Source organism: Lampetra planeri, chromosome 54, assembly GCF_965212315.1.
Source record: "Lampetra planeri chromosome 54, kcLamPlan1.2.h2, whole genome shotgun sequence".
Classification (NCBI taxonomy): Eukaryota; Metazoa; Chordata; class Hyperoartia; order Petromyzontiformes; family Petromyzontidae; genus Lampetra; species Lampetra planeri.
Window position 1 is genome coordinate 4,156,346 of NC_136160.1, and position 22,500 is coordinate 4,178,845.

The 22,500-nt window shown below is 51.2% G+C and overlaps 2 protein-coding genes across 2 annotated transcripts in view; both read left to right on the plus strand.

The window, feature by feature from the left end:
* Nucleotides 1-347: 347 nt before the first annotated feature.
* On the plus strand, nucleotides 348-10,444 carry SIRT5 (sirtuin 5; the record flags this gene model as incomplete). Its single annotated transcript, XM_078617531.1, has 6 exons — nucleotides 348-612; nucleotides 2,786-2,873; nucleotides 4,212-4,265; nucleotides 7,378-7,501; nucleotides 8,201-8,316; nucleotides 8,774-10,444. Coding segments are annotated over 6 exons (750 nt in total), but the record flags the coding sequence as incomplete, so codon positions are not given.
* A 6,668-nt stretch (nucleotides 10,445-17,112) lies between these two features.
* LOC144735172 (TOX high mobility group box family member 3-like) overlaps nucleotides 17,113-22,500 on the plus strand; it is a 21,684-nt gene continuing 16,296 nt past the window's right edge. Inside the window, exon 1 of the mRNA XM_078617619.1 lies at nucleotides 17,113-17,383. The gene's annotated coding sequence lies outside the window, so the exon portion shown is untranslated. The remainder of the gene's footprint in view (nucleotides 17,384-22,500) is intronic.

Genomic DNA, 22,500 nt, shown 5'->3' on the forward strand with positions numbered 1-22,500 from the left:
CGTGCGTGCGTGTGTGTTTCTGCGCGCGTGTTGTGCGTGTGTGTTTCTGTGTGCGTGTGTGCGTGTGTGTTTCTGTGTGTGCGTGCGTGTGTGTTTCTGCGTGCGTGCGTGCGCGTGTGTTTCTGTGTGTGTGCGTGCGTGTGTGTTTCTGTGTGCGTGCGTGTGTGTTTCTGCGTGCGTGCGTGTGTTTCTGTGTGTGCGTGCGTGTGTGTTTCTGCGTGCGTGCGTGCGCGTGTGTTTCTGTGTGCGTGCGTGTGTGTTTCTGCGTGCGTGCGTGCGCGTGTGTTTCTGTGTGTGCGTGCGTGTGTGTTTCTGCGTGCGTGCGTGCGCGTGTGTTTCTGTGCGTGCGTGCGCGTGTGTTTCTGCGCGCGTGTGTGCTGCCGCAGGAACTTGCGACGGCCGCCGCGTTCCAGGCGTCCCCGTCGCGCGTCTGGGAGTTCTACCACCACCGGCGCGAGGCCGTGCTGCGCGCCGAGCCCAACGCGGCGCACGTGGCGCTCGCGCGCTGCCAGCGCCGCCTGGCCGGGCAGGGCCGCACGCTCACCCTCGTCACGCAGAACGTGGACGAGCTGCACCGACGCGCCGGCTCGGAGCGCGTGCACGAGCTGCACGGTGAGAGGCGCCGGGGGGGGGGGCGGGATCGCCGTGCGAGCACCGCACGACGGAGCCGTCTCGCGACTTTGTAGCCGTGGTAACACCGGAGCTACGCGGAGCCACGGTGATACCGGAACCATGGTGATACTGGAACCACGGTGATACTGGAACCACGGTGATACAGGAACCACGGTGATACTGGAACCACGGTGATACCGGAACCACGGTGATACCGTAACCACGGTGATACAGGAACCATGGTGATACCGGAACCACGGTGATACCGTAACCACGGTGATACCGGAATCTAGCAATACCCACACCTTAGAGAGTAGTGTACATGTAGTGATGAGAGACGGTGAGGTGAGTGTGGTGAGGAAAGAATTTGAGGTGAGTGTGGTGAAGCAGAGAGTCTTGAGGTGGTGTGTGGTGAGGAGGGTGAGGGTGAGGTGGGTGTGGTGAAAAGGGGGAGGTGGGTGTGGTGAGGAGGGTGAGGTGGGTGTGGTGAGGAGGGGAGGGTGAGGTGGGTGTGGTGAGGAGGGTGAGGTGGGTGTGGTGAGGAGGGTGAGGTGGGTGTGGTGAAGAGGGTGAGGTGGGTGTGGTGAGGAGGGGGAGGGTGAGGTGGGTGTGGTGAAGAGGGTGAGGTGGGTGTGGTGAGGAGGGGAGGGTGAGGTGGGTGTGGTGAGGAGGGTGAGGTGGGTGTGGTGAGGAGGGTGAGGTGGGTGTGGTGAGGAGGGTGAGGTGGGTGTGGTGAAGAGGGTGAGGTGGGTGTGGTGAGGAGGGGGAGGGTGAGGTGGGTGTGGTGAGGAGGGTGAGGTGGGTGTGGTGAGGAGGGTGAGGTGGGTGTGGTGAGGAGGGGGGAGGGTGGGGTGGGTGTGGTGAGGAGGGTGAGGTGGGTGTGGTGAGGAGGGGGAGGGTGAGGTGGGTGTGGTGAGGAGGGTGAGGTGGGTGTGGTGAGGAGGGGGAGGGTGGGGTGGGTGTGGTGAGGAGGGGGAGGGTGAGGTGGGTGTGGTGAGGAGGGGGAGGGTGAGGTGGGTGTGGTGAGGAGGGTGAGGTGGGTGTGGTGAGGAGGGTGAGGGTGAGGTGGGTGTGGTGAGGAGGGTGAGGTGGGTGTGGTGAGGAGGGTGAGGGTGAGGTGGGTGTGGTGAGGAGGGGGAGGTGGGTGTAGTGAGGAGGGTGAGAGTGAGGTGGGTGTGGTGAGGAGGGTGAGGTGGGTGTGGTGAGGAGGGTGAGGTGGGTGTGGTGAGGAGGGTGAGGTGGGTGTGGTGAGGAGGGTGAGGGTGAGGTGGGTGTGGTGAGGAGGGTGAGGTGGGTGTAGTGAGGAGGGTGAGGGTGAGGTGGGTGTGGTGAGGAGGGTGAGGTGGGTGTGGTGAGGAGGGTGAGGTGGGTGTGGTGAGGAGGGGGAGGGTGGGGTGGGTGTGGTGAGGAGGGGGAGGGTGAGGTGGGTGTGGTGAGGAGGGGGAGGGTGAGGTGGGTGTGGTGAGGAGGGTGAGGTGGGTGTGGTGAGGAGGGTGAGGGTGAGGTGGGTGTGGTGAGGAGGGTGAGGTGGGTGTGGTGAGGAGGGTGAGGGTGAGGTGGGTGTGGTGAGGAGGGGGAGGTGGGTGTAGTGAGGAGGGTGAGGGTGAGGTGGGTGTGGTGAGGAGGGTGAGGTGGGTGTGGTGAGGAGGGTGAGGTGGGTGTGGTGAGGAGGGTGAGGTGGGTGTGGTGAGGAGGGTGAGGGTGAGGTGGGTGTGGTGAGGAGGGTGAGGTGGGTGTAGTGAGTAGGGTGAGGGTGAGGTGGGTGTGGTGAGGAGGGTGAGGTGGGTGTGGTGAGGAGGGTGAGGTGGGTGTGGTGAGGAGGGGGAGAGTGAGGCGTGGTGCCACCAGAGTGAAGCTCACTGCGTGCGTGGTCAGCGCTACGCTGCGCCACAAACCCGGCGACCCGGGTTCCATTCCCTCTCGCGGGCAACAGCCAGCGACGATGATCTGAACCGGTCCCGGGCCTCCCCCAGGTCGTGCCCACCCCCCAAGTGGCGATGTTTTACAAGCCGCACTCGCTGCGACGCGCAGTCAACGTCGCCACCGGGGAGACAAAGGCGGCGGGGCGCGGTGCCGGCCTTCGTAGGTGCTACTCGCTAACAGCGCTTGTCCCAACGGCCTGCCGAGGCTACACGGGGGATCTTTGTCTTTGTGTGCGTGCGTGCGTGCACAGGGAGCTTGTTTAAGACGCGCTGCACAAGCTGTGGACACGTGGAGAGCAACTACGACAGCCCCATCACCCCGGCCCTGCAGGGCAAGGGGTGAGCAGCAGTCGGTCGCAGGCGTTTCGTCGCGGGCAGTCGCTCTCGTGCAATCAAAGTCGTTGCAGTCGTCGTCGTCGTCGTCGTCGTCGCAGTCATGGTCAGGCACTCGGTCGGCATCTGGCTTTGAGGCAGTCGCAGTCGGCCACTGGCGGTCGTCACAGTCACGGTTATGGACACTGGCAGTCGTGAGCAGTCGCTGTCGGTCACAGGCCGTCACAGGCAGAGGCGGTCATTACGGGGTCACGGTTCGTTTTTTTTTTTGTGTTTCTCGCGGTGAATGTTCGCGGCCACCGGCGGCAGCGGAGATTCTTGTTCCGTCTGTCTGGGCCGTTCCCCACCTCGGGGTGGTGCACTGCGAGCGCTCGCTGTGCAATTGGCTCCGTCTCGGCACGCGTAGAACATAACTCGGGGGTTTCAAATTTTTTTTTATAGAACCACCGGTGAAAACCGTAAATTCGAGAAGAGAAAGACTCCCCGAGGTGACGCCCCAGTCCCGTCGATTCCAGAATGCCCGCCCCATACGCTGCGTCTGCATGTTGCGTCTGTACGCTGCATTTGTACGCCGCGGTCTCTACGCTGCGTCTGTATGTTGCGTCTGCACGTTGCATTTGTACGCCGCGTCTCTACGCTGCGTCTGTATGTTGCGTCTGCACGTTGCATTTGTACGCTGCATCTGTACGCTGCATCTGCACGCTGCGTCTGTACGCTGCATCTGCACGCTGCGTCTGTACGCTGCCGTCTGTACGCTGCGTCTGTACGCCGCGTCTCTACGCTGCGTCTGTACGTTGTGTCTGTACGCGTTTGCTGTGTGTGTGTCTGTGTGCGCACCTGGCCTGGCACAAGCGCCGCGGTGACGAATGGCTGCTGCTGCTGTTGTTGTTGTTGTTGGGGTGCGTCATTTCACACGCTGTGAGCTCCCTCACAAATGACGTGTTCTTCCGTGTCAAGAAGGGATCACCCAGGTGGAATGTTGTTTTTTAATTCATAAAATTAAATGTCCCCTAATGACGCCTCCCCTACCCTCCCCATCCCTTGGTGTGTCTCTATGTGACCGCCCCCACCCCCCACTCCGCTTCGTGACCACGTGTGACCCCCCCTACCCTCCCCCCTCCCCTCTTGGTGTCCCGATGTGACCCCCCCACCCCCCACTTCGCTTCGTGACCCCGTGTGACCCCTCCTACCCTCCCACCTCCCCTCTTGGTATCCTGATGTGACCCCCCCCACACCCCCCTCCTCGCTGTGTGACCCCGTGTGACGCCCCCTACCCTCCCCCCTCTCCTCTTGGTGTCCCGATGTGACCCCCCCTCCTCGCTTTGTGACCCCGTGTGACCCCAGTGCCCCAGACCCAAACACTCCGGATGCTGCCATTCCTGAGGAGTTGCTGCCCAGGTGAGCTGGTGCCGATGCTGCCCCGCCTGTGCCCTCAGGGAAAAGGGGCATTCCAGCCACTCGTTCTCCTCTCACTCCACTCCCCTAATGTGATTCGCTATAATATCTCGCCACGGTGGCTAGGAGATGTTAACTACCTCGCCTGGTATACAGGAGGTCGTGGGTGTCTCTCTATCTCTCCCCGTGGTCGCGTGGATTTTCCTCTGGCTCCTCCGGTTTTTCCCCCTCCACATTTATATTCAATGTCGCGCGTTTAGAGTATTCGGCTGCTAAGAATTTCCACGTGACAAGCCGTTTCGTTGAGCTATAATTTGTGATAGCCAGGTCGCTTTTGATTAACAGCTATGCAGCTCAGTGGGCCTGACCTAATAAAATAAAATAAAAAATACTTTAGTTTGGTATGTGAAGGAAAGAAAAAAATCAGACTTCAACTTCTGTCCAGTTATGACTGCGTGTGTGTGTGACTTGGCCTAAAAAAAAAAACAGGAAAAGGCTTCGTCCTCTTTCTGGCACAAATACGGGAAGTGTCAAGATGTTCAAACAGCAAATAGACAATCTCGGTTTGAAGCTTTCGTGACTGCAGGGATCCATAACTCTTTGGTTCTTTCGGTAAAGTCACGTGGGTAGAAAATAAAATAAATAAAATCACGGCGCAACACAAGCGTCCGTCATCAGGTGGGACAACCACAACAAGAAACAATTGCTGAAGTGGGCAAAAGGGCTGCCGTGACAAGAGGTTATATAGGTAAGAGAGGGGGGAGGAGCCAGGGAGGAGAGATAGAGAGAGGGGGCGGGTGTGTGGGGTAGGGAGAGTGGGGAGCTGCAAGCACGACAAAATGCCGGGGCTGGGAAGTGAGCGGCAGAAGTCGCAACCGGGTACCCGATACCCGTACCCTACCCGATACCCGGCTACCCGTACCCGGCCGGGTACGGGTACTTGTTTGCGACCCTGGTGTGGCCGGGTACGGGTACGGGTAGGCCGTGAGTCACTGGTGAGTCACCGTTTGTCACTCATTTCCCAACGTCTTGTCTCTTCTCACAATTCAAGTTCCTAGAATCAATCCACCCGCACCTGCAACATGGCTTCATCCCAGAGGTCACAATCAGGTACCCGATACCCGTACCCTACCCGTACCCGGCCGGGTACTGGTAGGGTACGGGTACGGCCGGGTACGGGTACGGCCGGGTACGGGTACGGCCGGGTACGGGTACGGGTACCCGTTTGCGACCCTGATGCGGCCAGGTACGGGTAAGGAATCAAATCCTGTTTGCGACCTCTGGTGAGCGGGGCTGGGTGTAGGAGGCTGAAGAAACTGGCAACACCATAAATGAGTTCAGGTGTTACCTGGTTAATAACACCCTTCCAATGATTGCTCAATTTGTATCAAAACAGACACCCCCACACACACTTGCGGTGAAACATGCAAAACAAATAACCCTTAAATTTCGATTTAAAGCATTCGTGACTGCAGGGATTCGGTAAAGTCACGTAGAAGGGAAATAATAAAATAATAAAAACAAAACATAATAAAAGAATTCTCACGACGTTTCGGCCACAACGCAAGCAGCCGTCCTCAGGTGAAGAACAGGTCATTCAGACGCTGTCTTTCCGACAGACCTGTTCTTCACCTGAGGGACGGCTGCTTGCGTTGTGGCCGAAACGTCGTGAGAATTGTATTTTATTATGTTATATTTTTATTATTTTATTATTTCCCTTCTACGTAACTTTACCGAAAGAACCAAGAAGACAAATAACCCTTTGCAAACACACCTTGATGCGGGTGTCGCACGCACAGAGCCGTCGCCTGGTTGGTGGACGACGAATCGGGGGGGGGGGGGGGGTGGGAGACCGCCTCTGTTCGACTTCGAGCAGCCAAAAGCCACCGCTGCTGCTGCCGCTGCTGCTGCTGCGAGGATGAGCGTAGTTGGCTTGGCGATGGTTCATGCTGCTTGGCGAGAGATGGGCGAGGGCATCGCGGCTCGTTCGCAGGCAAGCGTTTCGCGCTCGTAACGAGCGCGACGTCCGTTCGCCAAACCGGAAGCCACAGGAACGTGGAATGTCCACCGTCGGCTGGCTCGGGGCTGCGAGCGGGAGGTTCAAAGTTCAAAGTTAATTTATTAGGTATAGCCCTGTGAGCCATTCGGCTCTTGAATCCGGTGCAACCGCAACAAACAAAAAACATGAACACGAACAAGAAAACATCTTAAAGTGACTATGTGCAATTCTAGATTTGAAGCTTTCGTGACTGCAAGGATTCATATTCTTAGGTTTTTTCGGTAAAGTCACGTAGGTAAAAAATTTAAATTAAAATTAGTAAAAGTAAGCCGTCTTCAGGTGGAACCGTCACAGCAAGCATGCTGTGACGGTTCCACCTGAAGACGGAAGCTTGTGTTGCCTCCGAAACGTCGTGATTTTTATTTTATTTTTATTTATTTTAATTTTTTACTTGATACAGCAATCGTGCTGTGACGGTTCCACCTGAAGACGGAAGCTTGTGTTGCCTCTGAAACGTCGTGATTTTTATTTTATTTTAATTTAATTTAATTTTACTTTTATTAATTTAATTTTTTTACCTCCGTGACTTTACCGAAAAAACCTAAGAATATGACTGAGTGCAAACAGAAAATCCAAGAAAAGACAGCAAAATATTGCAGAAAAAAATCACCGTACACCAACGCCGTGTGCAAATATCCCAGTGGGATGCAAGTCAAACATCCCAGTGGGATGCAAGTCAAACATCCCAGTGGGATGCAAGTCAAACATTCCAGTGGGATGCAAGTCAAATATCCCAGTGGGATGCAAGTCAAACATCCCAGTGGGATGCAAGTCAAATATCCCAGTGGGATGCAAGTCAAACATCCCAGTCGGATGCAAGTCAAACATCCCAGTGGGATGCAAGTCAAATATCCCAGTGGGATGCAAGTCAAATATCCCAGTGGGATGCAAGTCAAACATCCCAGTGGGATGCAAGTCAAACATCCCAGTCGGATGCAAGTCAAACATCCCAGTGGGATGCAAGTCAAACATCCCAGTGGGATGCAAGTCAAACATCCCAGTGGGATGCAAGTCAAACAACAACAAGCACCTCGATTGCCCCCCGCGTGTGTCCAGGTGCGTGCAGGGCGGCTGTGGGGGGCTGCTGCGTCCACACGTGGTGTGGTTTGGCGAGAGCCTGGACTCGGGCGTGATGGACCGGGTCTACGCCGAACTCGACTCCTGCGATCTCTGCATCGTGGTACAGTTCTTGAACTGAAAAAAATTAACCCGTAAAAACAAAGTTTTTCACTATAAATCCTTTATATGCGTGGCATCGGTTTTATTTTATTATTCATTTCTGTTTTTCTCGAGTAAGAGTTTCATTTTTATCACATTGGTATTTTAAATTAAATATGAAAAAAAATGTTTCCTAAAAAGTGGAAAATTTTGGAAAAATTTTTTTACACGAAAATAAATTGTCACGCACAACGAGTCTGTGTGCAAAATGTCAGCTCGATTGGATCACGGGAAGTGGGTTAAAAAACGACCGAAAGATTTGCACGGTCGTAAGCGCGCAAGCAAGCAAGCAAGTTGAACTTAATATAAAGGATTTTAAAAAAAAATCTGTTTTGATGATAATAATAATGACGACGACGATCGTCGTCACCGTCGCACAGCACGTAAGCTTTCACAGCCAACATCGTCGGACAGTCCGATAAATCTGCGACGCGCGTCTGGTTGTTCATTAACCCTTTTTTTAAATCAGCAATTGTGGAATGTTTCGATGTCGTCTTGGAGGCAGAGTCGCTCTCGGCAAAGAGCTTCTCGGCTCAACGGGCTTTGCTCGGTGGGAAATAAACTTCTGATTCTGATCGCGGGTACATTTTCTTGCGGAGGAAACCGCTCGTGACTGTTTGACCCCCCCCCGTCTCCCCCGACCCCTGACCCTTGCCCCCAGGCGGGCACCTCATCAGTCGTCTACCCGGCCGCCATGTTTGCGCCGCAGGTCGCTGGCCGCGGGGTCCCCGTGGCGGAGTTCAACATCGAGACGACGCCCGTGACGCAGGGCTTCGGGTGAGGGGCGCGGGCGGGCGGGCGGGCGGGCACGCGCGGGACGCACTGAAAGATGGGGACATTGGGAACATGTGCAAGATACGGGGACGCGGGAGGCATGGGGTTATGGGGACGATGCGGAGACACGGCAGACGTGGGGACACGGGAGACATGGGGACACGGGGACGCGGAAGACATGGGGACACGGGGACGATGCGGCAGACGCAGGGCCACTGGAGGCATGGGGACGATAGGAAAGATGGGAACGCAGGAGACGTGGGATATACACGCGTGGAGGGACGCAGGAGACGCAGGAGAAACGGGACACAGGAGACAAAGGGGCACACAGGGGACACGGGACACACAGACACGGGAGACGCAAATACCACAATAGAGGCCTCCCCTGGGTCAACGCAACGGCACGCGAGTCCTGTGCGTGTCTGTGTGCCTCCCCCCCGCCGCCACTCCACCCTGCCAGGTTCCACTTCGAGGGGCCGTGTGGGCAGACGCTGCCCACTGCCCTCGCTCCGCACAAGAACGAGCTTGAGGCAGAGGGGGACGGTGGCGGTGGCGGGCAGTGAGGGGCAGCGCCTCGCACTTTTTTTTACTGCGTCGACGACATCGACCGTGCCCGTCGCCGGCTATATCACCACCCGTCCGACCTCCCCACGCCATCGCATCATCAGCCCCATCGCCGCCACCGCTGGCACGATCACACGCACCACGAAACCCCCTCCCCGTGTCGTCGGGCCATCATGCCCGGGTCTCATCTGTTGTCCCGTGAAATGTTTTTTTTCCGCGTGGTCAGAAATTCGTCAACCTCGCAGTTGGAAATTATAAACAACAACAACATGTTGGAAAAAAATAGGTGCAATTTTCGAAGGTAATTATCTTGCGGTGTGCCCTCTGCGTCGCGCTGCGTGGATCTCCGGCGTGTTGTTCGGGCGACGTCCGACGTTTCGCGCCGCGTACCGTCAAAATGGGACCTTTTTGCCAGTATCAAATTATGAAACAAAACAAAAATATGTTTTACCCTTTCTGGCAATAAAACAGAAGGTGTTAAGATGTTCCAACACCAAATCGCAACCTTTTGCAAGGAATCAAGTTCGCACTTTGCGTTTCTCAAAGTTAAAAGGCATCCCCAAGATGTAGCTGCTCCCCCGAGCTGTACATGCTCTCTGCTCGTACCTTGTCTTTGGACGTTTGCTCTCACGCTGGTGAGACGAGGCCATGAAGAAGGCTGTCTCGGGTGTAGGCCAATCCGTTTCAAAGACAATGCACATGATCAGAACGTGTTTGTTTTGCATGTTCACCACAAGTACCGTGGGGTTAATAAAAACGTCCGTTTGTCTTCAGTTCACTTCTAAAGCACAGCTTAAACATTGCCCCCACGTTAAAAGCAATGTGGGCTTGGGCCCACTAACCTGTCTGTGCACGGTGTAACTGCCATTTACCATAGGCATCCGCGTATATCAACCCGCTTAACATATCCGCTGCGTAACTCAGCCACCCAGCGAGTCGTGGTGCTAAGCTAAGCTACACAAAGTGGTTTTATTTTACCAGGTGAGGTCCCACTGACCTGGCCGCAAGTGATGCCTCAGCGAAGCGGCTCATCATCGTGTGGAAATCTACAGCAGCCAAATATTTTGAACGCGTGACGTTGATCCTAAATGCGGAGGGGAAAAACCGGAGGGACCCGGAGAAAAAAAATCCATGCGACCACGGGGAGAGAGAGATACAGGCGTCGGGGGTCGGGGTCGAACCCACGACCTCCTGCGTACCAGGCGAGGGAGTTAACATCTCGCCACAATGGATATGCGACGTTGTGCTGTACTTGACAAACCCTGCGGTTTTAAGCGGCAGGCTTTCACTTTTTCTAACTCTTTACCGCTGACCAATTTTTTTTTTAAAAGCAACAGTTTCATCGAAGAAAAAAAATAATACATTAAAATGTTGTGAGGATGTATGACGATAGTTTAAAGTCGGTAATGCGTCAAAAATGGTTTGCATATCGGCAGCTGAGTTTAAACTGATAGGGCTGGCAAAGTGCGCCACGGTTTGGGAGATGTTAACCACCTCACCTGGTATACAGGAGGTCGTGGGTTCGATCCCGACCCTGACGCTTGTGTAATAAAAACTTAGCACACTTCTCTTGAGATGGCACTTTATTGAAGACACGTTCACTTGACATCAGGCGGAGACCCCCACTGTGACAGCCCCGGGTCTCCCGCGCATCTCCCTTTTATACCGACACGAGGCCACGCCCCCCTTCTCGATCATTCCCGCTGACTCTGGATGCTCGCTCCACCGTCCTCTTTCGTCACCTGACCACGCTCCCTTCTCGAACATTCCCGTAGCCACCGGTCCCTTCGCACTCACAACTAATACCTCTGTCATTACCTCCCGTGGCCACTAATGCATTCGCACTACAGGCTGACTCCCCTGTCATTACCTCCCGTGGCCACTAGTGCATTCGTACTGCAAGCGGACTCCCTTGTCATTATCTCCCGTGGCCACTAGTGCATTCGCACTGCAGGCTGACTCCCCTGTCATTACCTCCCGTGGCCACTAGTGCATTCGTAGTGCAGGCTGACTCCCCTGTCATTACCTCCCGTGGCCACCAGTCCATTCGTACTGCAGGCTGACTCCCCTGTCATTACCTCCCGTGGCCACTAGTCCATTCGCACCGCAGGCTGACTCCCCTGTCATTACCTCCCGTGGCCACTAGTGCATTCGTACTGCAAGCGGACTCCCTTGTCATTATCTCCCGTGGCCACTAGTGCATTCGTACTGCAGGCGGACTCCCCTGTCATTACCTCCCGTGGCCACTAGTGCATTCGTACTGCAGGCTGACTCCCCTGTCATTACCTCCCGTGGCCACTAGTCCATTCGCACCGCAGGCTGACTCCCCTGTCATTACCTCCCGTGGCCACTAGTGCATTCGCACCGCAGGCTGACTCCCCTGTCATTACCTCCCGTGGCCACTAGTCCCCTCACACCGCATGCAGGCTCTATTGTCATTATACTTTGGAGTTTGCATGTTCTGTCTCTCTCCGTGGTCGTGTGGATGTGTCCCTCCACATTTAGAATCAACAAGCATCGAGAGTCTTTGGCTGCGATAAATGTCCACGTGATAAGCCGCTTCGCTGAGCTATCATTTGTGATAGCCAAATTGCTTCTGAAAAAGATACATATTTCAGTAGGCCTTGCCAGGTAAAATCAAATGTTTTTGTTTGTAGTGCTAATGGAGATATAAGTCGGTAAGTCTGGAAAGACCCAAGGCCTGTGTACAGGACGACTTGCGTCATCGTAGATTTGGAGCAGGCCCACTTGAAGGTGAGATTTATCTGAACGCTAATTCAATTTCGGGAGTTAAGAACGATTAAGTATCGTAAAGTTAAGAGAGATCTCTAGGGGGTGGTTCGGACCACTCGTAAGTCAACGTCAAATTGCCACCGATAATGTAACGATGGCATAAAAGAAATGTGCGTCAAAGTGATTTGTAACCTCCTTAAGCACGCGACGAGAGATGCCAAATCGAGATGAATTATATTATTGCTTGCTAATTATCTAGAAGTTCATTAGAAATCCGACGTGTTGCATACGTTTACACTATGAGATCTCTTTTACCAGTGGCAAAATATAATGGTAGGTTTTTACCCTTTTAACTGGTACAAAACTGACACCTTTATTCAAGGCATCATGTTTGTACCAGTTAAAAGGGTAAAAACCTACCATTATATTTTGCCACTGGTAAAAGAGATCTCATAGTGTAAATGTTTACCCCGAACTCTCAATACTCTGATATTGCACTGTTTTTGAGTTGTACGCCTTCTGGTGTCATCTGGCCCTACACCAATGGGGACTAGGCTCTAAAGAAAGCCGTCTAGGGTGTGGGCCAATCAACTTCAAGGACAGTGCATATTATTATCCTTATCAGAGTTGCTTCTTTTTGTTTGCTTTATTGACTACTTGTGTTGTGGTCATTGCAAACATGATGCCTTGAATAAAGGTGTCAGTTTTGTACCAGTTAAATGGGTTGCATACGTGTTGAGTTTGTGTTCTCCCCTTGGAGGAATGCTCCCACTTATCACTTGCAAAATACTCGGAGCATCCCAAGGAAGCAGCAATTTAATTGTTTTAAGTCCTTGATCACTCCCCGACATATATAAATATTATTATAAATCAGTTTAACACGTAGTAGGCTCTCGTGACCAATATCATCCATAATACAGGTTTTTTTTGGGGGGTTAGATCACGTAAATAATTAGGTGACTTCTCCACAAATCTGGCTGTCGCCTGATGAAGCTGGTTGTCATTACTGGCGAAACGTCGTACTCAGATTGTAAATGTTGTGGCTTGGCTCTCCAACACACAACCGGTTAGTGCTGTACTAGTACACTACACTACTATACACTACACACTACACTACTATACACCAGAGGTGTGGACTCGAGTCATGTGACTTGGACTCGAGTCAGACTCGAGTCATGAATTTGATGACTTGCGACTCGACTTGGACTTGCATAACAATGACTTTGTCCCACTTATGAGATGTGGACTCGAGTCATGTGACTTGGACTCGAGTCAGACTCGAGTCATGAATTTGATGACTTGCGACTCGACTTGGACTTGCATAACAATGACTTTGTCCCACCTCTGCTATACACTACACACTACACTACTATACACTACACTACTATACACTACACTACTATACACTACACTACTATTTACTACACACCACACTATTATACACTACACTACTATACACTACACTACTATACACTACACTACTATACACTACACACTACACTATTATACACTATACACTACACTACTATACACTACACGCTAGTGCTGTACTAGTGACGAATTGGCCACGTTGTTTACGTGACAACCCTTACTAGTTGGCTGTGTCGGGTGGTGACGGGTTTTAACGACACATTTATATATTTACGCGATCTAACCCCCCCCCCCAAAAACCCTCTATTATGGATCATTATAAATCTTTGTGGTCAAGAGTCCTCATTGCAACCGAGGGAGAGCACGCGAACGCTCAAACCGCCGGGTTTCACATGAATTACGTGTAAAATGAGAATGCAATAATTGGTAAAAAAAAATAAAGATAGTAATAACAAGAGTGCGTGTTATAGTAGAGTTTATATATACATATTAGCATTGCACATTTGTCTTTGTAGACTGGTGTATCATTTGATGTAGCGAGTCCCGTTTTCACAAGTCAAGGCCTAACTACAACATTTTATTTTGAAGTCTTCTTGGTTCTTTCGGTAAAGTCACGTAGGAGGAAAATTATAAAATGATAAAAATTAAACATAATAAAATAATTCTCACGACGTTTCGGCCACAACGCAAGCAGCCGTCCTCAGGTGGAGAACAGGTCTGTCGAGAAGACAGAGTCTGAATGACACACCCCAGGCTTGGAGCGTCTATTTAAGCTGGGATGGAGGGGGGAAGAGCGCCTTGACAAATTAATTTGCATATCAAGAGGAAGTTTGCATATTTATGAGAAATGCAGATATGCGATTAGTACTCCTTGTAAAATGCGTAGGAGGTTTGGCGGGGGGTTTAAAGTCATATTATGCCCGTGCATTATGCAGGATTAGCAGCATCAAAATATATTTTGAAGTGTTAACACATTCCTGCGGAGGGAGCTGGTAGGAACGTTGGGTTGCTCGGTCAATGGCCAGGGTCAACGGCGGCGTGGTGTATTCCGCAAATATGCCCGACTGTGAGGGCGGGCACAAGCCGGCGTGAGTAGGTTAAACGTTGAGTTTTATAAGGGCACCACGGGGTGACCAGCCCCTTCCCACCCAACCCCTCCCCACCCTCCCCTCCCCTCCCCACCCAGCCCCTCCCTCCCCACCCAGCCCCACCCCTCCCACCCACCACCGAGCCCCACCCCCCACCCAGCCCCACCCTCCCCTCCCCACCCAGCCCCTCCCTGCACGACGGACGGACACAATAATCCCCTGTGGGCTGGTGGAACCAGTGGGTTCCTACCAGTAAAATGTTTACAAAAATGGACTTGCCACGCTGAGATAACACGAATATGATACCAAAAACGTAAAAACTCAGAATCTGTATTCCTTTCGGAGGAGGAATCCGATGAGCTACAAAGCTCTTTTTCCACAGGTGTCCAGTAAGGGGGGGGGGCACGGGTGGGTCAGAAGGTCACGACAACAGACAGACTCGGTCACAGTAATGCGCAGGTGGGTGTCTGAAAACTACATTGGGGCAACAAAGGCATCACCACCCAGCAGCGGAGTGGCTGCTGATGATGATGGCTGCTGCTGATCGCGGCTGCTGCTGATGATCGCAGCTGCTGCTGCTGATGATGATCGTGGCTGCTGATGATGATGATCGTGGCTGCTGCTGCTGATGATGATCGTGGCTGCTGCTGCTGATGATGATCGTGGCTGCTGCTGATGATGATGATCGTGGCTGCTGCTGCTGATGATGATCGTGGCTGCTGCTGATGATGATCGCGGCTGCTGCTGCTGATGATGATCGTGGCGGCTGCTGCTGATGATGATCGTGGCTGCTGATGATGATGATCGTGGCTGCTGCTGCTGATGATGATCGTGGCTGCTGCTGATGATGATGATCGTGGCTGCTGCTGATGATGATGATGATGATCGTGGCTGCTGCTGCTGATGATGATCGTGGCTGCTGCTGATGATGATGATCGTGGCTGTTGCTGATGATGATGATCGTGGCTGCTGCTGCTGATGATGATCGTGGCTGCTGCTGATGATGATCGTGGCTGCTGCTGATGATGATGATCGTGGCTGCTACTGATGATGATGATCGTGGCTGCTGATGATGATGATCGTGGCTGCTGCTGATGATGATCGTGGCTGCTGCTGCTGATGATCGTGGCTGCTGCTGATGATGATCGTGGCTGCTGCTGATGATGATGATCGTGGCTGCTGCTGCTGATGATCGTGGCTACTGCTGCTGCTGATGATGATGATCGTGGCTGCTGATGATGATGATCGTGGCTGCTGCTGCTGATGATGATGATCGTGGCTACTGCTGCTGATGATGATCGTGGCTGCTGCTGCTGATGATGATGATCGTGGCTGCTGCTGCTGATGATGATGATCGTGGCTGCTGCTGCTGCTGCTGATGATGATGATCGTGGCTGCTGCTGATGATGATCGTGGCTGCTGCTGATGATGATGATCGTGGCTGCTGCTGATGATGATCGTGGCTGCTGCTCATGATGATGATCGTGGCTGCTGCTGATGATGATCGTGGCTGCTGCTGATGATGATGATCGTGGCTGCTGCTGATGATGATCGTGGCTGCTGCTGATGATGATCGTGGCTGCTGCTGATGATGATGATCGTGGCTGCTGCTGATGATGATGATGATCGTGGCTGCTGATGATGATGATCGTGGCTGCTGCTGCTGATGATCGTGGCTGCTGATGATGATGATGTTCGTGGCTGTTGCTGATGATGATGATCGTGGCTGCTGATGATGATGATCGTGGCTGTTGCTGCTGCTGCTGATGATGATCCGAGCTGCTGATGATGATGATCGTGGCTGCTGCTGATGATGATCGTGGCTGCTGATGATGATGATCGTGGCTGCTGATGATGATTATCGTGGCTGTTGCTGCTGCTGATCATGGCTGCTGATGATGATGATCGTGGCTGCTGATGATGATTATTGTGGCTGCTGCTGATGATGATCGTGGCTGTTGCTGCTGCTGATGATGATCATGGCTGCTGATGATGATGATCGTGGCTGCTGATGATGATGATCGTGGCTGTTGCTGCTGCTGCTGCTGATGATCGTGGCTGCTGATGATGATTTCTTGTGAAGTGGCGGTGCTCCTCCGTCAGGCCGCATCTGTGCTTGGGGGAGGGGGTGGTGGGGGGGGGGTTGGGGGGTGGTGGTGGGGGGGGTTGGGGTGGTGGGGGGGGTGGTGGTGGGGGGGGTTGGGGGTGGTGGTGGGGGGGGTTGGGGTGGTGGGGGGGGTGGTGGTGGGGGGGGGTTGGGGGTGGTGGGGGGGGGGTTGGGGGGTGGTGGTGGGGGGGGTTGGGGTGGTGGGGGGGGTGGTGGTGGGGGGGGTTGGGGGTGGTGGTGGGGGGGGTTGGGGTGGTGGGGGGGGGTGGTGGGGGGGGGTTGGGGGTGGTGGGGGGGGTGGTGGTGGGGGGGGGTTGGGGTGGTGGGGGGGGTTGGGGTGGTGGGGGGGGGTGGTGGTGGGGGGGGGTTGGGGTGGTGGGGGGGGGGTGGTGGTGGGGGGGGTTGGGGGTGGTGGTGGGGGGGGTTGGGGTGGTGGGGGGGGGTGGTGGTGGGAGGGGTTGGGGGTGGTGAAGGGGGTGGGGGGGGGTTGGGGGGGGGTGGGGGGGGGTTGGGGGTGGTGGGGGGGGTCTATGGGGGGGGTGTGGTGGGGGGGTCTGTGGTGTTGGGGGGGGTGATGGTGGTGGGGGGGGGGGTCTGTGGGGGGGGGTCTGTGGGGGGGGGGTCTGTGGGGGGGGGGGTCTGTGGTGGTGGTGGGGGGGTCTGTGGGGGTGGGGGTCTGTGGGGGGGGGGGTCTGTGGTGTTGGGGGGGGGTGATGGTGGTGGGGGGGTCTGTGGGGGTGGGGGTCTGTGGGGGGGGGGTCTGTGGTGTTGGAGGGGGGTGATGGTGGTGGGGGGGTCTGTGGTGGTGGTGGTGGGGGGTGGTGGTGGGGGGGGGGTCTGTGGGGGATGGGGGTAGTGCGGGGGGGTGGGGGGGTCCGTGGTGGGGAGGACCGTTGCCATTATCGGCTCGCGCGTTGCTATCCCGTCTCGGCCACCGTCGCCACCACCACCAGCACCACCACCAGCACCACCATCATCATCATCACCATCAGCACCACCACCACCAGTTGTCGTTAACTCGCTCCACTTGCCCACCCCGGTCGATCGCCACCCGCCGCGTGTTAACTGCACCAACAACAACCAACAACTGCCACCGTCTTAATAATAATACTCATTTAGATTAAAATCGCTGTCGTGAAGGCGGGGAGGGATGGGCTTGGTGGAGGCCGCGCGGTGAGGAGTTGTGACGAGTTCCCACCCCGAGGAGGTGAGGAGGTGGTGAGGTGATGGGTGAGGAGGTGGGGATGGTGGTGGTGATGTGAGGGAGGTGAGCAGATGAGGAGGACGATGGTGGTGATGATGATGATGGAGGTGGTGATAGTGAAGTTTAATGGGAGCGATGCTAAGGAGAGGGATTTGCTGGTCGCGATGTTGGTTCTGGAGGTGATGGTGATGAGGTGATGGTGATGAGGTGATGGTGATGAGGTGATGGTGATGAGGTGATGGTGATGAGGTGATGGTGATGAGGTGATGGTGATGAGGTGATGGTGATGAGGTGATGGTGATGAGGTGATGGTGATGAGGTGATGATGATAATAATGAGGTGATGATGATGAGGGAGTTGATGGCGATGAGTTGATGGTGATGAGATGGCGATGAGTTGATGGCGATGAGGTGATGGTGATGAGGGAGTTGATGGTGAAGCGGTGACGACCCCCCCCCCCCACCGGCCTGGGCTAGATTCTGTCCACGGGTAACTCGGCTCCTCGCCGGCAGCGGGAGGCCAGGAAAGTCCGTAGGCCTCGAGGCCTACCTACGAGCTCGTGAATTCTCCCTGCCCGAACGGGACCGGGCTCCGCTGTCTTTAAAACACCAACAAACACCCTCCACCCCCCCAACAACAACAACAACAACTTTGTTTTAGCTTTTGTTTGTTACTTAGTTACAAAGCCGCTTGTCTGTAACGCGCCAAGACTTTCAACCGCGTAGGCCTCAAGAGCGCTCGGTGCTAAGCGAACCGTCGTCAGATCGCACGCGGCCAAGGATTTTCCCCTATTTAGGATCCTAAATAGCGCCCTTTAATTGCTTAGGACGTGCGAATGCTCTGTGAAGTCACTGGTGTTGCGATTAATTGTGTTATACCGCTTTTGGGGGGGAGGGGGGGGGTGTAAGGGGGTAACCCTCATCCAGCAGTGGATTGAAACTGCTGCTGCTGCTCTCTCTGTGTGTCTCTGTGTGTGTCTCTGTGTGTCTCTGTGTTGTCTCTCTCTATGTATCTCTGTGATATCTGTCTCTGCTTATATGTCTGTCTGTGTGTCTATGTTGTGTGTCTGTCTCTGTGTGTGTCTCTGTGTGTCTCTGTGTTGTCTCTCTCTATGTGTCTCTGTGATATCTGTCTCTGCTTATATGTCTGTCTGTGTGTCTATGTTGTGTGTCTGGCTCTGTGTGTGTCTCTGTGTGTCTCTGTGTTGTCTCTTTCTATGTATCTCTGTGATATCTGTCTCTGCTTATGTGTCTGTCTGTGTGTCTATGTTGTGTGTCTGTCTCTGTGTGTGTCTCTGTGTGTCTCTGTGTTGTCTCTCTCTATGTGTCTCTGTGATATCTGTCTCTGCTTACATGTCTGTCTGTGTGTCTATGTTGTGTGTCTGTCTCTGTGTGTGTCTCTGTGTGTCTCTGTGTTGTCTCTCTCTATGTGTCTCTGTGATATCTGTCTCTGCTTATATGTCTGTCTGTGTGTCTATGTTGTGTGTCTGTCTCTGTGTGTGTCTCTGTGTGTCTCTGTGTTGTCTCTCTCTATGTGTCTCTGTGATATCTGTCTCTGCTTATATGTCTGTCTATGTGTCTCTGGTTCTGCGTTTAATATCTCTCTCAAATTTATCATTCTCAGGAAGAACGTAATCAAGCAGGTAGGGCGTTGACTGTTATGTTATCAGACTCTCTGTTGTAGTAGTGTATAGTGTAGTGTAGTAGTGTATTGTAGTGTATAGTGTAGTGTAGTAGTGTGTAGTGTATAGTAGTGTAGTGTATAGTGTAGTAGTGTATAGTGTAGCAGTGTATAGGTAGGGTGTTGACTGTTATGTTATCCGACTATCTGTTGTATTACATTACATTGCTAAGTATACTAGATTTGTGTTTTCTATTTAATTTATACCTGATGATGATTGCTTGTGTTGCAATCGAAACGTCGTATGCTAGTATTGAATTGATTATTTTCTCTTTATACGTGACTTTACCGAAAGAACCAGAGTAAATTTCGATTTAAAGCTTTCGTGACTGCAGGGATTCATCTTCTTGGTTCTTTCGGTAAAGTCATCACGTAGAATGGAAATAATAAAATAACATTTTTTTTATTATGTTTTGTTTTTATTATTTTATTATTTCCATTCTACGTGACTTTACCGAAAGAACCAAGAAGAACCAAAGAGTACTGCTGCTGCTGTTGACGACGGTGATGATGAATGTGCCTGCGTGTGTGTGTTGAGACGGACCGAGTGAGTTTGATTGACGAATTATTTATTTGCCTCTCTCCTCCCCTCTCCACCGCGTGTAAGAACCTTAACAAAAAGCGCGTCTCGACCTGCGTTTGTGAAGTTCAAGTTCATTTATTAGATAGAGCCCGGTGAGCCATTCGGCTCTTGAATCGGGTGCAACCGCAACAAACAAAAAACAAAAACATGAACAAAAAATTAACCCGTAAAAACAAAGTATTTCACTATAAATCCTTTATATGCGTGGCATCGGTTTTATTTTATTATTCATTTCTGTTTTTCTTGAGTAAGAGTTTCATTTTTATCACATTGGTATTTTAAATTAAATATGAAAAAAACATTTTTCCTAAAAAGTGGAAAATTGTGGAAATTTTTTCACGAAAATAAATTGTCACGCACACCGAGTCTGTGTGCAAAATGTCAGCTCGATTGGATCACGGGAAGTGGGTTAAAAAACGACCGAAAGATTTGCACGGTCGTAAGCGCGCAAGCAAGTGAACTTAATATAAAGGATTTAAAAACAAAAACATGAACAAAAAAAAGTTGCGGCCGAGCAAACGACTCGGACGCGACGCGGCGTGGGGCACTTTCATCCAGCAGTGGATTGACGAGGTCTGTATCTTGGGGGATCTGTAAAGATATTCTTAGGTTTTTTCGGTAAAGTCACGTAGGTAAAAAAATTAAATTAATGAAAGTAAAATAAAATAAAAATGACCAGTATATATACGGGGTAGTATCTCTTGGAATCTCTCATTTACTTGATACAGCAAGCGTGCTGTGACGGTTCCACCTGAAGACGGAAGCTTGTGTTGCCTCCGAAACGTCGTGATTTTTTATTTTTATTTTATTTTACTTTCATTAATTTTTTAGCTACGTGACTTTACCGAAAAAACCCTAAGAATATGAATCCTTTTCAGTCACGAAAGCTTCAAATCTGGGTCTGTAAATAGCCTTGGAGGGGGAGGGCACAGTCATCATAGCCCCAAGCGGTTCAGTCGGTACCCACCTTGGGGTGGAAGTTTGCTACGAGAATCCCATCACGGTCAGTGGCCATCATGGTCAGCGTCACGCCGTGGTCAATCTTCTTGGTTCTTTCGGTAAAGTCACGTAGAAGGGAAATAATAAAATAAGAAAAATATAAATAATAAAATAATTCTCACGACGTTTCGGCCATAACGCAAAGTAAAGTCACGTAGAAGGGAAATAATAAAGTAATAAAAATAAAACATAAAATAATTCTCACGACGTTTCGGCCACAACGCAAAGTAAAGTCACGTAGAAGGGAAATAATAAAATAATATAATTAAAACAATAAAATAATTCTCCCGACGTTTCGGCCACAACGCAAAGTAAAGTCACGTAGAAGGGAAATAATAAAGTAATAAAAATAAAACATAATAAAATAATAAAAATAATAAAATAATTCTCACGACGTTTCGGCCACAACGGCTGCTTCCGTTGTGGCCGAAACGTCGTGAGAATTATTTTATTATGTTTTATTTTTATTATTTTATTACTTCCCTTCTACGTGACTTTACCGAAAGAACCAAGAAGATGAATCCCTGCAGTCACGAAAGCTTTAAATCGAAATATAAATCCTTTATATGCGTGGCATCGGTTTTATTTTATTATTCATTTCTGTTTTTCTTGAGTAAGAGTTTCATTTTTATCACATTGGTATTTTAAATTAAATATGAAAAAAACATTTTTCCTAAAAAGTGGAAAATTGTGGAAATTTTTTCACGAAAATAAATTGTCACGCACACCGAGTCTGTGTGCAAAATGTCAGCTCGATTGGATCACGGGAAGTGGGTTAAAAAATGACCGAAAGATTTGCACGGTCGTAAGCGCGCAAGCAAGCAAGTGAACTTAATATAACGGATTTAAAAACAAAAACATTAACAAAAAAAAGTTGCGGCCGAGCAAACGACTCGGACGCGACGCGGCGCGGGGCACTTTCATCCAGCAGTGGATTGACGAGGTCTGTATCTTGGGGGATCTGTAAAGATATTCTTAGGTTTTTTCGGTAAAGTCACGTAGGTAAAAAATTTCAATTAATGAGAGTAAAATAAAATAAAAATGACCAGTATATATACGGGGTAGTATCTCTTGGAATCTCTCATTTACTTGATACAGCAAGCGTGCTGTGACGGTTCCACCTGAAGACGGAAGCTTGTGTTGCCTCCGAAACGTCGTGATTTTTTATTTTTATTTTATTTTACTTTCGTTAATTTTTTAGCTACGTGACTTTACCGAAAAAAACCTAAGAATATGAATCCTTTTCAGTCACGAAAGCTTCAAATCTGGGTCTGTAAATAGCCTTGGAGGGGGAGGGCACAGTCATCATAGCCCCAAGCGGTTCAGTCGGTACCCACCTTGGGGTGGAAGTTTGCTACGAGAATCCCATCACGGTCAGTGGCCATCATGGTCAGCGTCACGCCGTGGTCAATCTTCTTGGTTCTTTCGGTAAAGTCACGTAGAAGGGAAATAATAAAATAAGAAAAATATAAATAATAAAATAATTCTCACGACGTTTCGGCCATAACGCAAAGTAAAGTCACGTAGAAGGGAAATAATAAAGTAATAAAAATAAAACATAAAATAATTCTCACGACGTTTCGGCCACAACGCAAAGTAAAGTCACGTAGAAGGGAAATAATAAAATAATATAATTAAAACAATAAAATAATTCTCCCGACGTTTCGGCCACAACGCAAAGTAAAGTCACGTAGAAGGGAAATAATAAAGTAATAAAAATAAAACATAATAAAATAATAAAAATAATAAAATAATTCTCACGACGTTTCGGCCACAACGGCTGCTTCCGTTGTGGCCGAAACGTCGTGAGAATTATTTTATTATTTTTCTTTTTATTATTTTATTATTTCCATTCTAC